The sequence below is a fragment of the Musca autumnalis genome, unplaced genomic scaffold (assembly GCF_047663935.1).
Source record: "Musca autumnalis isolate F117 unplaced genomic scaffold, ASM4766393v1 scaffold_2, whole genome shotgun sequence".
Classification (NCBI taxonomy): Eukaryota; Metazoa; Arthropoda; class Insecta; order Diptera; family Muscidae; genus Musca; species Musca autumnalis.
The window spans coordinates 118,007,007-118,030,805 of NW_027411755.1; the positions used below are offsets into that span (position 1 = coordinate 118,007,007).

The 23,799-nt window shown below is 35.9% G+C and overlaps 1 protein-coding gene across 1 annotated transcript; it reads right to left on the minus strand.

Moving 5' to 3' along the window:
* Nucleotides 1–10,326: 10,326 nt before the first annotated feature.
* On the minus strand, nt 10,327–22,378 carry LOC141393048 (uncharacterized). The gene is made up of 5 exons (XM_073965994.1): nt 22,131–22,378; nt 11,428–11,615; nt 10,983–11,231; nt 10,760–10,916; nt 10,327–10,695 (listed from the first exon to the last, which is right to left on the minus strand). Exons 1-5 carry the CDS (start codon nt 22,217–22,219, stop codon nt 10,428–10,430), a joined length of 951 nt encoding a protein of 316 aa, XP_073822095.1. The 5' UTR covers nt 22,220–22,378; the 3' UTR covers nt 10,327–10,427.
* Between the last annotated feature and the right edge of the window lie 1,421 nt (nt 22,379–23,799).

A 23,799-nucleotide genomic window follows, 5' to 3' on the forward strand; every position in this document is an offset into this window, starting at 1 on the left:
AAATTAACATTAGACAACCCTCAATACATACGAGTATAACTACATACATACATACCTACATAGAATAAAAATTACAATTTGGATATTTGTAAATTACAACTAAACCCCCTCCAATCCTTTCTTTGTGAATATTAAACAAAAAACCAATGTTTAAAATATAAATTGTAACAAACGAAATAATGTTAAATGAACTACATAATTTTTAATAAACAAACAACAGCAACTTACAAAATAATAATTAAATGGATAAAATAAAAAATAAAAAAAAAAAATAAGTCACAAAGTAAACAAAAATAAACGATAACAAGAAAATATGAATATTATTGTCTATTGGGATATTGAATAAATAATACGAGATAAAAATATAATTAATTGTTTTATTTATATCTTAATACTAGCCGAACCCGGTGCGTTTCGCTACACCGACTAAGATAGAATGTAAATGAATTAAAAATTATATTAACATTATTTTTTTAGTATTTTAATATAGGAGATATGAAGGCGTTCTCTATCCATTCTGGGCTTTGTATGGTGCTTTTGCTGTGGTTTTGTTGTATGTAAGTACTCCTACGTTGGTAACATTTACAAATTTCATATACTCTTACACTCTTAATTTCGACAGATCGAGTCCAACGGAGCCTACTATCTCCTTTAAAGAAGAGAATTAAAATAGAAATAACACTAAGTTTAAGATACTCAGATTTTGAGGATAGTTGAAATTCATGGGAGTTATCTATTCCAAGTTTCAAATTTGATTATAACTTCTACTGTCTTTAAAGTAGTTCCCTTATATAATATATCAGATTTTCAATATTTTATTATAAAAGGCCAATCTGAACAAGATAATTTGGCTAACTTTTTTCTAGTCTAAATTCTGCAAACATTTCGCAAATCTCAACCGATTTCAATATAATTTTCAGAACATATTTACCAAATTCCGTTACACGTTCCAAATTTCATGGAAATTAGACATAGATACCTACATACATAGCGTTTTTGGTGTATCAAATACATGAAATCGGCCAAAGATATATATGGAAACTATATCTTAACCCATTTCAATATAACTTGGCAAATTTATTTCTAGAACAATTCGATCGCACATTCCAAATTACATTGAAACTGGACATATATTGCCATATGGTGCATAAAAAACATGAAATCGGGCGAAAATGTATATGGGAGCTATATCCAAATCTGAACCGATTTCAATATAGTTTGACAAATTTATTTCTAGGCTAAATTTCGCCACACATTCCAAATTTGGAGACTGTATCTGTAACCGTTCATAAGATATCTGCATACAAACAGGTACGTGATGGAAATCGATTTCGAGTTCAAATCGAGTCAAAAACGACTGTAGGTGTGATGCATGTACATTTTCCGACATCGAATTGTTTTCGATATCGGTTTCATATTCCATTTTTTTTCTATGGAAAAATTGATCAAAAAGACGTGTGCAGCAATTCGATAATCGTTTATTTTTCTCGTTTTGAAAACGGTCATATTTTTGTGGTCGATTTATAAACGATGTAATGAATTTTGATATTTTTTAGGAAAAAAAAGCTTGAAATTTAAACACGAATATAGAATAGATAAATTTACATTTATTTGCCTTATATTTAGTAGAGTTGTGTCGTTCCGGACCGAACTAGTTCCAAGAAATTCGATTCCTTCATCATTTAGATGCGGCCACATTGTTAAATAAACGTAAATCACATCCTCGTTACATTGCTGCAATTTATTTATTTGTATGTCAATTAATCCACCAAAAGATGAAAACAAAAAGAAGGAGAAAGATTCGTTAAACTATTTCACTCTCGGAACTATTTTGAATGAAGGAAAAAAAAAGAACGAGGAACGAGAAAGATGCATTGAACTATATCGGTCTCGGAACTATTTAGAACGAAGGAAATCGAAAGAACGATGAAAGAGAAAGATTCATAGAACTATATCGCTCTCGGAACTATTTGGAACTATGGAACTATATTAAGGAACTAGTTCCATGTGGGAAAAGGAACTAGAAAGATCGATCCGCTCCAGGAACTATATTGTCCAACTCTAATATTTAGTATATTTTGTTAAGAAAATATTTCGATAAAAAACACGGATCAAAAAATCTACTTTGAACATGTTTTTTTCCTCTAGATTAGTGAAGACATCGGCTTAATATGTTGTTTGCACTGTTTGTAAAGTTCTCCTCATGTAATTGGACAACAATTTCCACACTAAACTTCCATATAGGCCAATTTAAACAATAACACAAATTTATTTTATTTGTTATTACATTTTTTCGGCTTTTGCCATCGCCAAGACTAAAAAGGTGTTTTTTATTTATATTTTTCTTCTTTCAACTGCAGATTAGGGATCACCAGACCGTTTTTTGTTTGTGGGAATTTAATGAAATTGAAACAACGTGGAATTGAAATTCGATGCGGATCCCATCACATCTAACAACAATTCACTCGTTTTGGGCAAATCTTATTCGAAATTCATCATATACCTGAAAATCTACATTTTTCGGAGATACCTCCGATCCTGAGGCAATAAATTAGAAACAAACTTACAATCATTTTTCTATTTTATATATATATATATATATATATATATATATATATATATATATATATATAGATCGCACTCGTTTGGTGGCAGCAAGGGAAGCCTGAGGTCTGAATTCATTTTCTATGCGGCCAGATTTCCTTCCTATACAACCTCACTGTCATATAATGTGTGTTCTGTACAGAAATAATTGGAAAGGGAATATTTGGATACAGTTGTCATGCTTTATTCATACGGACAGGCTATCATCCTTTTCAAGAAAATCCAAAATCGTTTTAAAAAACAGATATGCCTTGGTATTGTATTTTTTGCTTACCGGGGTACTGCAACTGCATTTCTTGGGAACTCTGAATTTAATAAAAAAATTAAAATTCAGAAAAACAAAACAAACAAAAAAAAAACAGCGGAGGCACGCGCAAAGGGAAATTTGTTAAAAAACAAAATTCCAACAATAACCTCACAGGCAACTGTGGTGATGTTATTTTCAACTCACAGAATTCGATTAATTCTTAGTTGATACGTGTTGACATGTTGCAGAATATTTTGATTTTGGTGTTTCTTTGGAAAAGCCGAAAAGTGAGTGTGATTCTCATTCATATGGGAATACTAGACACTTAAAGAGTTCGGTTTTTCGCTAAAAAGGCATCATTTCAAAAACTGAGAAGCCAATTGATAATTCCCTTCGCCGGGATGAAATCATGATATTGGTAGCGATCAGTAAAATTTTGCAACAATGTCAGTTCGTTTTGAAAAACATTACTCTGTAATAGAGGGTAATAAATGAAGTTGAGCCAATGGGGGAATACTCCACTCAAGCAATCATTCAGAAAACATTTTAAGTCGCAAATATAAGTGGACAAAAGTAAAGCACCACCCAATTTAAGGAACAAAAAACGAGTGAAATCAATAATTCGTTGCGTATCCTTTATTCTGGATGACACTCGATGATTTTCACTGCTAAAACATTTTTGATCACACAAAGGACACTAAAAAGACTCCACAATGTGATTTTTGAAAAAAAAACAATCTTCCAAATTCTAGCTGGGAAAGATATAAATAAATAAAAAGAAAAATATAAAAAAGTGCAACCTTATTTTCTTAAAAAAATCCCATGTTTGAAAAATGTACCGAGAGGGGTGCTTTAGTTTTGGCAGATACTATACATACCCAGCAAAATAAATTGGAAGTAGTGCAATGTGGACTAGTTCTGTCACGGCATGTTTTGATGCAGTTCAAACGGAGTCGTGAAAAAGGCACTCCAATTCCTCACAATTAAACAGCATCCGGATGCAGTCCAAACGGAGTCGTGAAAAAGACACTCCGCGTTCGCTACATTTTATTAGCAGTTGTCAGTCAGTTTGTACTACATCTCTACAGGCAGCGGTATACATTTTACAAAAAGAGATAAGCGTGTTAACATTTCCAAACATTTGTTAATACAAACTAAATAATATTTATTTTGTGAACATTTTTCCGGTAACTCACGAGAAGAAAATTTCCGAATGGAGTGCTGTTGGAGTACATGTCGAAAACTTAACTGGTGATGGGAAGATAACCCATTTAGCAGATGAAACAAAAACAGTTCAGCTTGGATTAAATGGAGAGCGGAGGAAACACACATGTTTGCGATTGAATTCAATGGAGAATTTTCATAATTTGTGTTAATGTCATAAAGTTCTTAATATTTTTGTTTTACACAAATAATAAATGCATTTTTTTTTTTTGTTCTGGGATATTTTATAATGGCTTGCACAATTTCCGCAGAATGCCTGTATCAAAACACGTGCTTTGGACTGCCTCCTACTCTACCCCAAAGGGTTAGTTAAAATGCAGTGCCAGAGGGTCAGTTTAAATGCAGTGCAAAAGGGTCAGTTAAAATGCAGTGAAATGGAGTGCCTCTTTCAGTAGTCACGCTCTTGTAAAAATCATGAGTGAAAATGCATAATTTGATGCACTTCCAGATCACTTGTACATATCATTTAACTGCCTCTTTGGAGGCAAACTTTTTGCTGGGTATATCTGTTCAATGGTGAATTTGCCAGGTTTAAAGCCGCATTGGTATGGCCCAACTATTTTCCATAGGCTTTAGTCGTTCGCACAATATCTCTGGCACTATGTTATAAGCAATAGGAAGCAGACTTATGTCTCTGTAGTTAGAGCACACAGTCTTATCTCTCTTCTTGTGGGCGGGACTCAGTATACTCAGGTTCCAATAGAATCGGGTACGTGTTCTTCCTGGCAGATGGTGCTAACTAGCTGTTGCATACACCTTATCAGCGGTCGCCTCCGCTTTTAAGCAGCTCGACTGGTAGGCTACCGCCTCCTGCTGTCTTATTATTGTTCAGCCGGCTTATTGCTGCCTTTACCTCATCATGGCCGGGCAGTATACATTCAGTGCCATCTTCTGGGATTGGATCTATGCTATCTTCGTCGTCATCGCTAGTATTGAATACTAACAGTTTGAAAAGTGATCTTTCCATATCCTGAACACACTCTCAGTTTCTGTTACCAATTTACCTTGCTGGTATCTACAGGAGGATGTGTCTGTACCAAAGCCATCAGTTTGATGTTTCACACTTTGGTAGAATTTTCGGACTTCAGTCTGGCTCCTTCCTGTACATCTCGACTTTTTCTATCTTTTTCCTGCGGAAAATACGTTTCTAATATCTCCTTTTCTCCCAATAGCTCGCTCGTGCTGATTGTGGAGTAGCCTTATAGGCCGGATTTTTCTCTTTGGTAGTTGCACGATATTCCTGGTTCCTTGATGGAGGTCTCAGGTATTCAAGTATTGATATAGCGGCTGTTTGCATAGAGTGGACAATACTTTGTCATTGTGCTGATATGTTATCGGGACGAGGAGTGCTTTAATTAAGAAATTTGGCCAGTTGAGTGGAATATGCTGTGGCTATCTGTTGTGATTGCAGCTTACCAATGTCCAAGTATATGTTTTGCTCCTCGGAGCGATCGTACATCCAACACGCTCGATGAATGTCTTCCATCCATCACGACGTGATCAATTTGATTTCCTATTTTTTTTTTGTCTGGAGAGACCTGGTTGACTTACACGGTGTGCCTTAACCAAATTTAAATGGAAGGTGCTTACACCTGGGAAGTTTTTGCAGATTCTGAGACTACAATGCTCATAGATGAGAAATATCAAGAAACAAAAAAAAAATCGCCGGAGGGATTTTCAAATAAATCGCGATTTAAGTTCACATTTTTAGGGGTTCTTTAGGTTTTCACGATTTTGCTTGGAAGCCGCGAGTCCTATTTAAATGGTCCTAAAGAAAATGTTGTAGCTGTGAAAATTCTCCACAAGATTGACCTTTATGATATTTTCGTAGGTTTTACCGTTTTTGAGATATAGAAGTTCAAATTTAGACAATGCACTGACTGTATCGCCTCCTTATAAAACAATATCATGAAGGGTGCGCCTTAACTAACTTTTGATGAAAACCGCAATGCTCAAAGATAAGAAAAATAAAAGAAACAGAAAAAATCGCCGGAGGGATTTTTAAATAAATCGCGATCAAAATTCACAATTTTAGGTTTTTTTTAGGTTTTCACGATTTTGCTTGGAAACCGCAAGTCGCAACGAAATGAGTGTAAAAAAATGTTGTAGCTGTGAAAATTCTCAACAAGACTGACCTTAAGGTTTTTTCGTAGGTTTTACCATTTTTGAGATATAGAGGTTCAGTTTAAATTTTTTAGGTTTTTGTCTTAAGTCTTCAAGATTTTGCTTGGAAACCGCAAGTCATATCAAAATGGGACTAAAGAAAATGTTGAAGCTGTGAAAATTCTCTACAAGATTGGATGATTTATTTTTTCCTATGTTGTACCATTTTCATGATATATAAGTTTAATTTAAGAAATTGCAGTAATGACATTGTTTTATAAAGAGGCGATACAGTCAGTGCATTGTCTCAATTTGAACTTCTATATCTCAAAAAAAAAAACCTACAAAAATATCATAAAGGTCAATCTTGTGGAGAATTTTCACAGCTACAACATTTTGTTTAGGCCCATTTACATAGGACTCGCGGTTTCCAAGCAAAATCGTGAAAACATAAAGAACCCCTAAAAATGTGAACTTAAATCACGATTTATTTGAAAATCCCTCCGACGATTTTTTTGGTTTCATGATATTTCTCATCTATGAACATTGTAGTTTCAGAATGTGCAAAAACTTCCCAGGTGTAAGCACCTTCCATTTAAATTTGGTTAAGGCACACCGTGCTTATGAATATCGAGATGTTTAAATCTGACACTGCCTATCAGTCTCATTCTACTGTCAGATGTTTCACAGTGGAGATTGATTTTCCCGATTGTTGGGCCAAAGATATTCTCTTTTCCAATTTTGGCATTAAAATCGTGTAGAATAATTTTAATGTCATTGGCAGGACAACGGTCATATGTTTCTTCTAAGCGCTCGTAAAATATATCTTTGTTCTGCTCGTCCTTGTCTTCAGTGTAGTAGCAAGTCTTTCATTCACTGGGGTGAAGCTGGGCACCAGATGTTTTAACCTCCGATCAACTACAAATCAGCAACCAAACTTATGCTTTGTGTCATGTCAGCTATAATACAGTGTGTCACCTTTAGGTGTTGTTGTGACGCCTTTCCCAATCCATCGTATTTCCTGGCCTTTTATTTTTCAAGTACATTTGCCAATGCGTAAACTGCACCTCCTCTAAAAAGAGTGCGAACATACCTGGTGCAGATTCGAAGATCATGGTCCTAAAGACGTTTGCGGGGGTCGTCAACTTTAGAGGGATTTGTTTTTTTAATCAACCAAGTTCTTAATTTGTTATGAGTGAAAGCGCAGCACATGTTAGGTCGCTACATTTAACGAGTGTTAAGGCAGCTTCCAAGGTGACACCATTAGGAGGTAAGTCAGCGTCCACTTGAGATGAAAGAGGGACCAAGATAGGTCCTGAGCTTTGCCATGTTAAAGCCGGTCAAGGCCGTTGCTTTGTTTTTTGGCATATGTTTATCAGGGCAGTTGAAAAGGTGCAATCTGTTGGGCAAATGTGTCATCAACCCTTGCCCTATAGGAATTACCGAACGTAGATGAATCAACCTTCTCTGGTTTGTCGGCACAGCTGATGTTTTCATCTGCGATAGATGGGGGATCTTTCTTCGAGGACCGGATTCACACCATAGTTGTTTATGACTTCTGAGACTGTATCTGTGTGAACACCTATACAAATCTGCTTAATAAGCTTGCTGATCTAGGGTTTGTCTATTACATACAAATATATTGGATCTCTCTCTCTCTAAATCATGAAGATCCCTTCTGACATGCCCTCCTGCCTCTCCATCATACGGTGATTACGATGACACTCACAGTAACACCCGAGCAAGTACTGAAACGAGAGTGTGTTGCCGTACTGGAAGAATCTTCGTCCCCTCATGCTGATGGTCCACTGAAGATTTGAAGAGACATCTTTTGTAGTTCTCTGGGTGGACTACATGACATTCAGCTCTGTGCTCATCTCCGCAGCCTATGTGGTGAACATATTCCTCGAGCGGAGTTCATAAAACATACTAGGGATACCAAGATCGTACAATCATCCGCATACGTAATGATATCAATGCGGTGCTTCTACTTCTTGTTCCTGAATTCCACGTGTGTTCACGCATATAACTTACTATCCAACGTTTCAAACATGGCCGGAGGGCAGTCTTCTCAATCTTTTAAGAGCGTGGAGTGCTTGACAGTATCAAAGGCTGTCACTCGCGGTGTGCTCTACAAATTGTCGACTGAAATAACTTGCGCACCTCCTGGGGTCAGTCAGCGTAGCGTTGCCAAACGTAAGTAAAGTCAGATCTTCTAGGGTTCGAGGGTGACTTAGCCGTTGTTCATAATTCCCTAATTCTGGCTCCTCATATGATCTAGTTACATGTTCCACTTGTGCACACCGATCAACATATTAACTCCCAGTGTCAGCTCTGGCATCGACGAAATTCATCACGCTAGTCCCGCCGACAATTCTGGGAAATTTGTTTTAATTTCAAGTATTCGACCAGCAAGTATATAGCGAGCGGCTGTGATGATGTCCCAAAACATCCTTTCTGCACCTGAACATCAGAACTATCTGCAAATACGCCAATATGCTTTTCCATTATTGTGAAAAGTGCGGCGTTTAGAGATAATGAAGTCGGGCGGTCTGCTGATGGAGACAGTTATGGGTAAATGGTTTGACCCAAGAGAAACGACGGGTTGCCAGGTGATGTCATTTGTCTCTTTAACTAATTCGTTGGCCATACAAAACGCAGAGCTATCGATCTGCTCGGTTAGCGAGGAGGAGGTTGTTACCAAAGTCAAATGCCACAACTCATGATGAGCATTAAAGTCACCTAAAACCCGTCGGTTATGACCTACCAAAAGCGGGCTAATGTGGCCTACAACCTGGAGTACCTACATTCCATGTATGGGTCATTAGAGCCAGGCTTAAGGAGATTGGTCTGTATAGAACAGATAAGCTATTCATAAACCTCAACTTCTGGTGCGAATCTTCCTCAGTACGTAGTAACCAATTTAGAAGATATGAATATTAGGGATATAACTTTTTGCACTTTTTTGCAAATATCAAAAATACCACCACATAGCCGTGTAGAGCATGAAAAACTATTATGAAATGTGGTGTCAATTTTTCTCTACCGCGAAAAAAGTTTCCGCACCAAATGCATTGAAGTTCTGTAATGCATTTTTTAATTTTATCTGTCATAACAACATATTTGCTTTTCATTAAAATTTTTATTTTTTTGTAATCTAATTTAAAATCATTATCAAAGCGTTCTGGACCAATTTCTTCTCAAATCGCGCCATTTCGGACCATATTAAGATTTTTTGACACTATTGCAATTTTTGGTTTTTCTTTATAAACTCGTGAATTTTATGTTCATATTTTTTTAACCTATCGGACAAGAGAATATGGAGTCATTTGCAAATAATTCGCGAAAGTTACAGGCTGTTTTTGTTGACTTTGCCTGTGAGAATTGTATTTTTTTCTATAAATATTTATTCAAACAAAGCAAATTTAAAATTATAAGTAGAAAAAGCATCAAAAGGGTTTTAGTAATCAAAGTTGGTGCGGAGACTTTTTTCACCGAATCGATCTTAGAAACGCGTTTTCATTATTAGCACAAAATTCCCCACATGGTACTGGTGTTGTATTTTTGTAGAAAACAAATACGATTCTCACAAGCAAAGTCAACTAAAACAGCCTGTAACTTTCGCGAATTCGTTGCAAATGACCCCATATTCCCTGGTCCGATAGGTGAAAAAAATAGAAACATAAAATTCACGAGTTTATAAAGAAAAACCAAAAATTGCAATAGTGTCAAAAAATCCTAATGTGGTCCGAAATGGCGCGATTTGAGAAGAAATTGGTCCAGAACGCTTTGATAATGATTTTAAATTAGATTACAATAAAATAAAAATTTTAATGAAAAGCAAATATGTTGTTATGACAGATAAAATTAAAAAATGCATTACAGAACTTCAATGCATTTGGTGCGGAAACTTTTTTCGCGGTAGAGAAAAATTGACACCACATTTCATAATAGTTTTTCATGCTCTACACGGCTATGTGGTGGTATTTTTTTGGTTATAGCCCTAATGAATATTAAGTAATTATAATAGCATTATACCGGACAAGAACAAGTGATTTGATAGAATTGTATTGGATCCATGATCTTGGCAAAGTAAAACCAGTATTTCTATAATTCTTTTATAACAATTTTCTATTTATTCTCAACAAGTGCACTACTACTACTAAGAATTCAAGAATAGTTTTATGAATAAATACTGCGTAATTATTTAAAATGCATTTCTAATACATATTTGCTCAATCATCAATTTTTAAATCAATGATAGTTTCTCCACACGTGCCAATAACGGTGAATCCGAATGGTATTCAATGCTGCGCACTTGGAAATCGCCCACCTGATTGGTTAGACATTTCAATGTAGAAATCGAAAAGCAGCGAACCGGATAGTTGTAGTAGGTGAAGTATTGTCCATTAACGGCTATAATAAATGCCTTGTCTCCAATGCCAAATGCAATCTTAAATAACTTGCCACGTTGAAAAGGAAATTCTCCCTCAGATTCTTCATCTTCCGGAGAGTAGCTAGAGAAATGTAAAACAAACCAATCAAAAATCATTGAAAAAAATGTCATTGCACACAACATACCTGCAATCGTCCCTCTGATAACTGCGTATTACCGTAGTCGTATTGAAATTGACATGGAATTTCAATATCACACGACCAGTGTCATTGCATTGAAAGCATATTGAAAATTCTGTCGTTGGTGGTCCTTTGACGATACACTCCATGGCAACCACGGTTCCTAAAGATTGAAAGTGGTATATTTGTTTCCAAATAGACAATATTTAAATGGTTTCTCATGACATACCCGCTTCGTATTTTCTTGGTACATCACTTTGAAATGCCAACTTTTCGGTGCATATCAAACTTTTGGGAAAGACGAGCGGAAACAGCATGCGGTGATGGAATTGTGTGATCTTCTCAAAATCTCCATAAATCATGGCATACTGAATTTGTTTTGGGAATTTAACAAATTCAAATGTTCCATAAATATTGTCGTTTACATAAATTTCGAAACATTTCTGTAGAACAGCGATGCGAAAGGTAAATGTTTGACCTGCAAGAATAATTGGATTTAATTTTGTGATTTTTTGTAATTATGTATTTCAATTAAACGGACATTTTTAGATATTAAGTCTTGTTTTTTTTCAATAAAATAGTATTTTTGTGAAATTCGGTGTTAAATACTAAAAAATCTAACATTTCAAAAATTAAATTTTTTCTATACTACTTGATTTAAATTGTAACCTTACCTGGTACTAAGGGATTCTTTGGTCCTTCACATTTCCAATTTTTCGATATTTCTTCCTGTTGCCAGCCTTCACCGGGCTGAAACATTGACCGTATTATTTGATTTTCCCGAAAATTTGCCTCAAGTTTTAGGTAAACAGTCTCGCTTTCATTTTTTGCATTGATGTTATCGGTTAAATCCAATGAAATCCTAAAATAAAAAAATTAGTACTTATTTTTGCCTTCGTTTGCAAATTTAATTTATAAGACCCCTATGAAAGTCTTTTATTTTATAGAAGACCACTACGGAGTCCATATTTCCTTATGTAGGCGTTTGATTCTATAGAAGAACCCTATGATAAACTTATATTCTTAAAAAATCTCTAAGAAGGTCTTCTGTTATATAGAAGACACCTTGGGTGTGTTCCATACAAGACCCCTAAAGAGGTCTTGTATTCTACAGAACACCCTTTTATTCTATAGAAAATCCAAGGATGCCCTTCTCTTTTATAGAAGACCCTTATGGAGACCTCTATTCTATTGAAGAAGGTTCACTTAACGTTGAAGCTTAAACAAATTGGTTCAACCGAAATGAACAGTATATATAATCAAGTCAAAAAGTATCAGTCGCTTTACCGACAGAGATATGCCCTCAGCATTTGACATAATAAATATTGTAATAAGTTGTAATAAGTCCTTCGAGAATTATCTTAAATAAAGTCTAAAATTTATCCGCGAACAGGTTTCAAACTGTTCCCAGGCCTAAATGTTTAAACTTTTGTGGGGAGAGGTACCGGAAGAACTTAATATGAGCCACTAGGATTAATTGCCGCAAACATTTCAAAACGATCCAAGACATATCCCTAAACTGCATATTTGCGATTATTTTTGAAATGTTGTGTGGGTCCAAGGAATGATCCGATAGTTCATATTCGAACATGATTTAAGTGTCAATTAAATATTACGATGCGCAAAGATAGGATCAATGTCAATCATTCTTTTCGATAGTTATCGTACCCATCATGTGCAAAGTTTCGGCCATCCGATTTGGCGATTTCGTGCTGACTGCACTTGCGCCAAAAATTTTGAAAATGTTTGTGTGAGAGTTACCCGATGGAGTGGGCAGATATTGTCCATATTCGAAGCTGTTCTATGCCTGGTAGAAATATTATAATATGCGAAGTATGGACTAAATCGTTTACTCCCTTTGAGAGTTATCGTGCGCACCATTTTTGCGACCAATTTTGAACTCCCGAGGGAAAGGACCAATATGGCCCATCTGCGAACTTGATCTAAGTTTGGACAAAATAATACGAGGGCCAATTTTCTGACCGAATTGTTGATCTGCTCAAAACATATTTTGCGGTCCAGTCAGTTGGAAAGCCAGACGGACGAACATGGAAAAATCGACTCCAAATTGTCTGAAATTGATTTTGTTCAAAACAACTGGGGTTGTAATACCATTATCATTAAGGCTTTGGGTATAATAAAAAATAATTAAAAAATTAAGTACAGTGTTTTATTTATAAACTAGCAGACCCGGTCCGCGTTGCTGGCCCGTTGTAATGAGTGTTAATTCAAAAGTAGATATTTTCTACCTCACTTCTTCGGTCCATTGTCAAACCGAGAAGGATTTTAAATTTATCAACAGATTTTGTCTGTAACCTTTCTTTTCTCTTACGGACTTTGTCGGTTTTTTCGCCAATTTGTGCCTTTTAGGATTTATTATCGTCCATGTCACTGTCTTTATCCTAAAGCGATCTAATAATAAAAGTTAAAAACATTTATTTAGACGTATATGTTTTAGCTTTTCATGGCTGATGGACCCTTTGAACCTCACCATTTAAGTACATTTGTAAATATATAGTTTTTCTTGATCGGGGGACAACCACCGTTGTCTCGAAAACTAACTTGCAACCTGATGCACTCATAAGTTTAACAAATACACCGATTATAAAATAATAGGCCCCGAAATTTGTCTACAAATATATAGCATTTTGGACCAGGGGACATTCCTGAATATTTTCTGAAAATTAGGTTCAGTAGTTTTGGAAAAATAATGTTTTAAAAGAGTGGGCGTGGTCATCAGTTTTCAAGATATAACATATTAAAAAAAGTGGGCCTGGTCCGGTCCTAGGGTGCACACAACTTCATTGCCTACCAAAATGTATGCTGAAACCGACATAATCATAAGTTTGACTTATACATTTAGCGTTTAACAGAAAGGCATGGGGAAGGTACCCCACATAACAACGGCAAACATTGAGCTGTTGCTGCAAATTTTATGGAAATCCCTTCAGTAGTATTGGAGTTATGACATACTAAAAAAACAGGCTTGGTCGGGCCTATAGGCCCCAAAGAAGTACCTAGATTGTAGATTAATCCGTAAATTTTTATTCCGATACATACATAATTTTTGCAAATATAACGTTTTTTTTAAATATCGCATAGGGGAGGTACCCCGCCCCCTCTGGAATCCAGTAAAATATGTAACCTGTTTTCGGGGGCGTGGTAAACTTTTCTTTCCAAAAAACCTAAGTTGGGTTATGACAGCATTTGATTTTTATTCATAAAGGTAAGGCGTTTTTTTAAATATGCCCTCTTCAAAATTCAAGAAAATATGCCTGTACATTCCCTGACATTTTCACGAATATCGGTTCAGTAGTTTTGTAGATGTAACATAGTTTAAAAAGTGGGTATGCTCAAGTCTGTGGTTCCTAAAAAAGTAGGTAAGGTCGGAGACACAACCACAATTGTCTCGCAAATTATCTTCCAAATAGATACATTCGTTATTATTGTAAATATAACATTTTTAAAAAAAGTAGGGTATAGGGGAAGTTCCCCGCCCTTTCCGAAATTCAACTGAATTTGTAGCCTATTTTAAGCGGGGACCCTCTCTGTCCATTCCCTGGCAATTTCAGGAAAATCGGTTCAGTAGTTTTTTAGAAATGATAAAAATAGAAAATTGAAAAAAAAGTGGGTGTAAAAGTGGGCATGGTCAAATTTTCTTTGCATAAAAACCCAAGTCGAAAATCGGTCCAGCCGTTCTCAACTGATACCATTACCAACGAACGACATTTGATTTTTATTTATAAAGATTTAAAAGTTTAGACAAATCGCGATTTTCTTGAAAATCCCCTGTAGATATAACCTAATTAGAAAGTGAGCGTAATCGGATCTTAAGTCACAAAATAAGTACGTAAGGTTGGAGACACAATCGCCATTGACTCGCAAATAAATTCCCAAACCGATACATTCGTATTTGTTGCAAATATTGCATTTTTACAAAAATAGGGCATAGGGGAGGTACCCGCCCGATACGAAAGTCAAAAAATATGTAGCCTATTTTTATCGGGGACCAACCCTGTACATTCGCTGAAAGTTTCAGGAAAATCGATTCAGTAGTTTCGTAGATATAACATATTTAAAAAAGTGGGCGTTGTCCAGTCTTAATGTCCCAAATAAGCACGTAAGGTCGGAGACACAATCGTCATTGACTCGGAAATTAATTTTCAAGGCGATACATTTGTAATTGTTGCAAATATTGCATTTTTACAAAAATAGGGCATAGGGGAGGTACCCCGTCCGATCCGAAATTCAACCAAATATGTAGCCTATTTCAACCGGGGGCCATCACTCTACAATCCCTGCAAATTTCAGGAAAATCTATTGAGTAGTTCCGTAGATATAACATATTTATAAAAGTGGGCGGAAAAGTGGACTATGACTAACATTTCCACAAAAAATTATCCAAATCGCTCTAGCCGTTTTCAACTGATTCAATTACCAACAAACGACAATTGAGTTTTATATATAAAGATAAAACGCTTGCCGTTAAGAGAAAAATTATTTTATAGTTTTCAGTGCATTTATAAGTTTTAGTAAATATATTTTTTGACCACTGATTACCCATAGCCAAATTAAAGCCAATTCGGGTGGAGATGTTTTTGTACCATTGGGTACTCCAAATGCCAAGTTACAGCCAAAACCGGCTAAAAATTAAGATAAAATACTCAAAATACCTGAAATCGGGTGGTACCGCTATATGGGGGCTATAAGAAAAAATTGACCCATATAGGTTTTGGTTACATATACATGTATTGTCATCCAAATCTGAAAAGTGTGCAAAGTTTTAGTTCGATTGGTCAACTGCAACTGTGTTAAAAATGAGTTACTAGATTTGAACTAAACAGACACCAAAGCAAGTTAAATAAAAGACTGTAAAAATGGGGAATATTGCCCATAAATCAGTCAAAAAATGTAAATAAAATTCCTTCAATGAAAGACAAGATTTTGAAGTGTATAATAAGGCCTTAAAAATATATAAAGTTCGACTCATTCGGGTTCGAGCTGGATACCGACATTAAAAACGATATTTCGAGAACATGCATTTTTTGTAAATATAAAAATATGGAAAACATTTAGTGGGTAGGAGTTCCAAAAAATAGTTTTTTTTTTGGCAGTCTATGTATACAAATAAAAGTTTGTTCAAAAAAAATTAAAATAAAAAATTTTACAAAGAAAAAGTTATCTAAAGGCCTTTAGATATTGGTGTCTGTGCGGGAACTTTTTTCATGGAATCGAACTTAAAGCACATTTTCGTTATCAGGACAATATTCCTCGCATGGTACTGGCGTGGTATTTCTTTGGTTTTGAACTACACATATGAATGTTTGGAAGAAATTAGTTTCATACAATTCAGAGTCGATTTAGCACTCTCCGTCCATCTGCCGGTATTTCTAGCTGAAGCTCATGATTACTACTGAACGGATCAACCGATTTGGTCCAAGTTTTGGATCTCGCAATATTTTTCCAAACTTAGTTTACGTCATATCGAACCACTCACTCCTTCGGGTAGCTCGCTCCCTAACAAAAGTTCAAAATTTGTCGCTAATATGGTGCGCTCAATAACTCACATCTCAATATTTCTGCCAGCCATATATTAGGTTCGAATATAGTTTATATCGGTCCACTCCTTCAAGTACCTACCTTCGATTTGGCCGAAACTTTGCCCATTGTACAATACTACCCAGTGGCAATTTAAAGGCCAAAAATTTCAAAACTCCCTAAATACATAATTTTCACACAATTTGTAGCGATTTTAGGCCTTCTGTCTGGCTGGCTGGTGCGCACGATAACTTTTTTTAGCAGGTTGTCCTTGCGGACCGTTTTACGACGGTACAATTTTTTCGGGGGCAAGTCCATACTTCCTGGCATAATGGCTTAAAAGCTCCCAGAAACCCTGACTACACCAAATAAAGTCGCAAATCCGAAAAACTTTGCACATCGTATTATTTCATACAGTCATGTATCAGGTTGGAATATGGACTATGTCGGTCCCGTCCTTTGGGTACCTCCCACACATAATTTTGGAAAAAGTGCAGTTGGGCGACTCGTCTCGGATATATTTAATTTTTTTGCAGAATGTTTTTCCGAAGTAAGTCCAAACATCCTGAGATAATGGCTCGGATATATTTAAAATTTTTGCAGAATGTTTTTCCGAAGTAATGGCCCAACGGCTCCGAAAACCGAAACCCCTGCCAGCACATATTAAAATGGATAGTGTGCAAATTTCAAGCTTATTAAAAAAATTCTTCCAAACTTATTTTAACGTAATTCAATATTTCGAGTTCTGTATGAATCAGAAGTTAGCTTATTAACATTTTTATACCGTACACCACACTGTGGTAAGGGGTATTATGTCTTTGTGCATTTGTATGTAACATACAAAAGGAAACGAAATAGACCCATAGTTTTTTGGGGATATGCATATAATCACTTTCTGAATCGATTTATGCATGTCCGTCCTTCTGTGCGTCTGTCCATGTATTTTTGTTCGCAAAGTACAGGTCGCATTTCTTGTCCGATTCCGCTGAAAATTGGGGAATATAATTTTTTTAGCCATAGGAAGAACGCTATTGTTTTTGGTGAAAATCGGTTCAGATTTCGATATAGCTCTCATATATATTTTGATTTGACGTATTTGCTGCACCAAACACGCTATATACGTCCGATTTTGATGAAATTTGGAGTATGTGACTGAATTCGGCCTGAAAATAAATGTGCCAAATGACATCGAAATCGGTTTAGATTTGGATATAGCTCCCAATTTTTTTTTTGTTCCGATCTGATGTATTTGCTGCACCAAACATGCTATATAGGTCCGATTGATGAAATTTGAGATGTGTGACTGCATTCGATCTAGAAATTAGTATGCCAAATTATATCGAAATCGGTTTAGATTTGGATATAGCTCCCATATACATATATTTTCGCCCGATTCCAGGTATTTGCTGCACCAAACACGCTATATATGTTTGATTTCGATGAAATATGGAATGTGTGACTGAATTCGGTCTAAAAATAAATGTGCCAAATTACATCGAAATCGGTTCAGATTTGGATATAGCTCCCATATATATTTTCGGCCGATTTGACGTATTTGCTGCACCAAACACGCTATATACTCGTAGGTCCGATTTTGATGAAATTTGGGATGTGTGACTGCATTCGATCTAGAAATAATTATGCCAAATTATATCGAAATCGGTTTAGATTTAAATATAGCTCCCATATATATTTTCGGCCGATTTGACGTATTTGCGGCACCAATCACGCTATATACGTCCGATTTTGATGAAATATGGAATGTGTGACTACATTCGATCTAGAAATAAGTATGCCAAATTATATCGAAATCGGTTCAGATTTAAATATAGCTCCCATATATATTTTCGCCCGATTCCAGGTATTATTTCGATGAAATGTGGAATGTGTGACTGAATTCGGTCTAAAAATAAATGTGCCAAATTATATCGCAATCGGTTCAGATTTGGATATATATTTTCGACCGATTTGACGTATTTGCTGCACCAAACACGCTATATAGTCCGATTTTGATGAAATTTGGAATATGTGACTGAATTCGGTCTGAAGATAAATTTGCCAAATGACACCGAAATCGGTTTAGATTTGGATAAAGCTCCCATATATATTTTCGCCCGATTTCACGTATTTGCTGCACCAAACACCCTATATCTGTCCAATTTTGATGAAATTTGGAATGTGTGACAAAATTTTGTCTAGAAATAAGTGTACCATATTATAAAGAAATCAGTTCAAATTGATATATATCTCCTATATATATTTTACATATTCAAATTGGTGTCGGGTATCATATAGTCGGCCCCGCCCGACTATGATCCTTTCCTTACTGGTTTAGTATATGTCAATTTTGTATAGTCCCACTTTACGGTACTTACAGATTACACGTATTTTGAAGCAAACTCGTGGTACAATATCAATATATTTTATATAGGGCATAGTTATTGTGTTTACTTCTTATTTTCTTTAGAGACTGAGGGTAGTATATCTCTGTCGGTATTAAACTTTCCACCTGAAATTTGTTGGTATAGACCCCACTTCTTCATATAGCCCCCATAGAACGGTACCACCGGATTGTCGGTATGTTGAAGGCTGTGTTCTCAATATCCCACCGAAATGACTGACATTTCGGTATATTGAAGGTTGTAACCACAGTAATTCATCGAAATGGCTGAAATTTTGTATTTAGTCTTCGTTCCACGCCTTAATATAGTTCCCCATAGAACAGTGCCTCCCGATTTCCGGTATTTTGAAGGTTATGGCCACAATAATACATCGAAATGGCTAAAATTTGGTATTTAGTAGAGTTGGGTAATCCAGTTCCTAGTTCCTTGTACTAGTTCCAAAGCGTATGAGTAACATCATAACGTGTAACGTGTGGTATTAAGTATACGCAGTTTGTTCATAGAAAACATGTGGGCCATTGGAACTGCAAAGTAAACTAGATAGTTCCATATAGTTCCTTTGGACAACTGTAGTATTTAGTCTTCGTTGGAGGTATACAACTTCCCCTCTAAATATGTCGGTATTGGTCCACGCCTTCATATAGCCCCCATAGAACGGTACATCCTACAGTCCTCGTTGGGGGTGTAAAACTTTCGTGGGGGGTGTAAAACTTTCGTTGGGGGTGTAAAACTTTGAATATTGTGGCTTCAACATTCCACCCAAATGGCTGAAATTTGGTATTTAGTCTTCATTGGTCATCTTTCCCCTTTGAATTTGTCAGTATAGTCCACGCCTTTATATAGCCCCAATAGAACCCTACATCCCAATTTTCGGTATTTTGAAGGATGTGGCCTCAATATTCCACCGAAATGGCTGAAATTTGGTATTCAGTCTTCGTTGCAAAACTGTCCACTTGAAATTTGTAGGTATAGGTTTACGCCTTTATATTGCCCACATAGAACTGTACTTCCCGATTTTCGGTATTTTGAAGGTTGTGGTTTCAATATTCCACCGAAATGGCTGAAATTTGGTATTTAGCCTTCGTTGGTGGTATAAAACATTCCCCCTAAATTTGTCCGCCTTCAAATAGCCCATCATATAGGTGTTTTGAAAGTTAGCCACATTGTTTTACCGAAATTGCTGCAATTTGGTATTTAGGCTTCTTTATAAATGAAAGGAAACTAATTGTTCAGTTTTATTTCGGGTCGGGCCGAACTTTACGCCGTTCTTTATTCTTGCACTGTAACCGCGTACAGTTTATAATGCAATTTAGTCTTTTCTGATTGAGAATTTTAATAGATTTTTCGTGATAAATAGTTAATCGGTTCATAAAAACCGGTTAAAAATCCGATTTAAATGTCCGAATAACCAGTTCCGAAATTCTCATATCCGGATCTGTATTAAAAAAAAAAAACAATGTTATCAACGTGTTCGGCAAAACGAGTTATAATTATGGTCAATATTTCTGAGGACTCCGAGATTTCTTCCCATTCAATACCTTAAATGGTATCTTTTGAAATAAATAGGATTGCTTGAGCAAGGTTCGGGTAAAAGTGAAAAAGGACCGCTAAAACAAGATTATATCGATTTCGTGTCTTTAGGAACCGTACATAAAATCTTAAGTTGTCAATTCCATAGGATATCTATCAAATAAATGCCGTATGTTCCCGAAACTCTTGTGTAAATAAAGTTTATATCCCAATTTTTCTAACCGAATTAGCATTATTGCAAAATAAAAGTACCTTTCGTTTTACTACTCGTACTCTGATTTTACATAAATATTTTGAGAATTTTAGTAACTTATTCCAAGCGACCAAGATGTAAAGTAAATGTTATTTTTATACCCTCAGCCTTTAGGCTAAGGAGGGTATATACACTTTGATACGTGATACGTAGAGTGACCGATTTGGTACATACTTGGTATAGCGAAAACTTTCTACCAGAGTAATATGAGGTTCCAATATGGTCTCAATAGGTCCACTCCATCGGGTACCTCCCACACAAAATTTCGGAAAAGTTCAGTTTAGGGCCATCTCTCGAATCGCTTTGATTTTTGTTTTAGCAACTTGTATTCACTGCCCTCCATACGACGGTACAAGTTTTATCAGGGGCAAGTCCATACTTCCTGAGAAAATAGCATGAAAGTAGCAAAAAAACCCCTATGGCACCGTGTGAGGTGGTTGGAGCGCAAGATAACTATCGAACGGATCTGCCGATTCGGTCCAAAATATGGCCTTAGTAATATTTTATCCAAACATAGTTTAAGTTTGAAGATAAGCCATATCGGTCCACTCCTTCAATTACCTCCCCCACAAAAGTTCAAAAATGTTCGGAAAAATTGTTCGTACGGTAACTCTTGAAGGAAGTGGCCGAATTGGTCTATACCTTACACATCCTAATATATCTACCAGATATAGATCAGGTTCAAATATGGACTATATTTGTCCACTCCATCCGGTACCTCCCACACAAAATTTCGGATAAGTTCACTTTATGACCTAATAACGAATCACTTTGATTTTTTGAAGCAACTTGCATTCGCTACCTCAATTACGATGGTAAAAGTTTTTTAGGGACAAGTCCATACTTCTTGAGCAAACAGCCCGTATAGTGTAAAAACCCCCTATGGCACCATATGTTGTGGCTGGAGATCCACTTCCATAACGGTCAATGTCGATCCATTCCTTTTAGTATCTCCTCCGCAAAACTTTTGGTCTTTAATCCTTATCAACATTTTTGTCGGTTCAAACGCCCAAAATTTTTAAAACCTCTAAGTACATACGTATTTTGGGAAAAAATTGTTTCAATATACACGGGCTGAGGGTATATCTCTGTCGGCAAAGCCGACTGATACTTTTTTACTTGTTAAAAAGAACAAAAGATTTATGTATAATTTATGCAGGGATATTCGGCCGGGCCAAATTTTTAAAGCTTTTTAAACTTGTTTTCCTTCCAATTGTTAAAAATGTTTACTGCCAACTTCAAAATAAGTTTGAGTGCTTTTTTCCAATCAATGTCTTTTTGGACCCTACAAAACTCCTGAAATAAATATCCTACATTCTCTTCGTAAAATTAAAGCTAATCTCTTACGTGACAGATGTGAACCGTATTTTTCTAAAAATTAATTATTTTTCTGATTTTTTTTTTAAATTCTAGTAGAGCCACAAACTTGTTAGTCATTTGATTTTCAGCTTGCTCTTCGATTTAAACATAAAATGAACATTTTCACAAAAGTTAGAACCAATTTTTGTTACTATTTCAAACAAACTTAGCAACATTTGGAAAAGTAGCAATTGAATTGCTTTATCTCGCATTTAAATAATTTAAAAATATCCACTCATCACTTAAAACCGATAATCTTGTTCTTTATTTATACACTTATCCATCGTGTTCATACTTGTTGGGATTTGGTTTCACTACTCCGCTAAAAACTAAAACATGCCCGAATGGTACATCGGTTAAAACTTTTCCCTTCCAGATGTTCATTTCGCTGCGAACGTTTAAATGCAACTGATACCGCTGATTGCTTCGAACTGTTCAAATTAATGTCTGATTATAATTTTCTTTGATTTTTTTGCTTTATTTACGTGGCGACGTTTAGAGTCGTCTTGTGGATGGATGTTCAAATATCCTTGTTAATGTTTATGTCAAAACATTTGATTGTTATGTAAAAAGTAAGAAGAACAAAATAACAACAACCATTAAATGTTCACCACTTCATCGAGAAACTATTGAGGGAGGTGGGGAATTTTGTGAGGGTTATCCATGAACAGTGGGTATGAAAGGCAAAATATATTAAATGCGCAAATAATAATGTAAGTAGCCGTACCAGGGACCTCTACGAAGCAAGCTACAAAAGAGAAAAATGCGGCATACAGGGCTACTAGTCAAGATGAAGTACTTCGGTATCGAAAATTTGTCTATTCTCAGCTTTACAGTGACTAGTTCTTTTGACCCCTAATAATAAAATCAACTGTAAACATATGCATATAATTCTAGGTTTCCTTTCGTTTATGAAGAAGAAATCTGGAGGTACCTTTCTAAGGGGGCAATATAAAGGCGTGGACCTATACCTACAAATTTCAGGTGGAAAGTTTTGTACCTCTAACGAAGACTAAATACCAAATTTCAGCCATTTCGATTATTGTGGCCACAACCTTCAAAATACCGAAAATGGGGAGGTACCTATGGGGGCTATATTAAAGCATAGACATGTGCCGACAAATTTCTGGGGCAAAGTTTAATACCCAAAACAAAGACAAAATACCAAATTTCAGACATTTCGGTGGAATATTGAGGCCACTATCTTCAAAATACCGGAAATCGGGAGGTACCGTTTTATGGGGGCTATATGAAGGCGTGGACCTATACCAACAAAATTCTGGAGAATTTTCGTTCTATGGGGGATATATCAAAACGTGGACCGATATAGCCAATTTGCAATACCAACCATCCTAGGACTAATAGAAAGTTCTATACCAAATGACAAAGCTCTATCTTAAAAATTGCGAGCTGTATCTTGATTTCAACAGACGGACGAACGTACGGACGGACAGACGGACATGGACATACACCTGATCAAGAATATTTCGATGTGTTACAAACGGAATGACAAATTTAATTATACCCTCCATATTACGCTGGAGGGTATAAAAACCAGTACAAGTTTATTCAATTTTTTCTCGTTTTTCTATAGCATACTTTCGAGGGCACTTTAATTTTAAAAGGAACAATGTTCCTTTTATTTTATTCGACGGGTTATTTGCATGTTCTGGAAATTATTTGGCAACATTTTACTACCACTGGCCCATAGTTACCCCCAACAACATATTTTCACATTCATTTAATGTGAATTCAATCCTTTTCCATATTTTCCTTGAGTTTGATATCCATAAATGTCGTAGTTTTGTTGTTTCATGGGCAAACGACAAAATAACTTCAAAAAGGCAAAACTTGTTGTTATTCTCTGTTGACTAACCAACCAACAAAGCCATCAGCCAAAACAAGCAACTAACAATCCAGACATGGCTCACAAGTCATTTCAATTCCACAAGACTGTTGCGTGT

Excerpts from the sequence above, each read along its gene's own strand:
- LOC141393048 (XM_073965994.1), bottom strand. The coding sequence starts at position 22,219 with ATGAACATCTGGAAGGGAAAAGTTTTAACCGATGTACCATTCGGGCAT. Across the intron at positions 10,917-10,982 it reads ACCAAGAAAATACGAAGCGG|GAACCGTGGTTGCCATGGAG; the intron begins GTATGTCATGAG and ends TTCAATCTTTAG. Across the intron at positions 10,696-10,759 it reads TATCAGAGGGACGATTGCAG|CTACTCTCCGGAAGATGAAG; the intron begins GTATGTTGTGTG and ends ACATTTCTCTAG.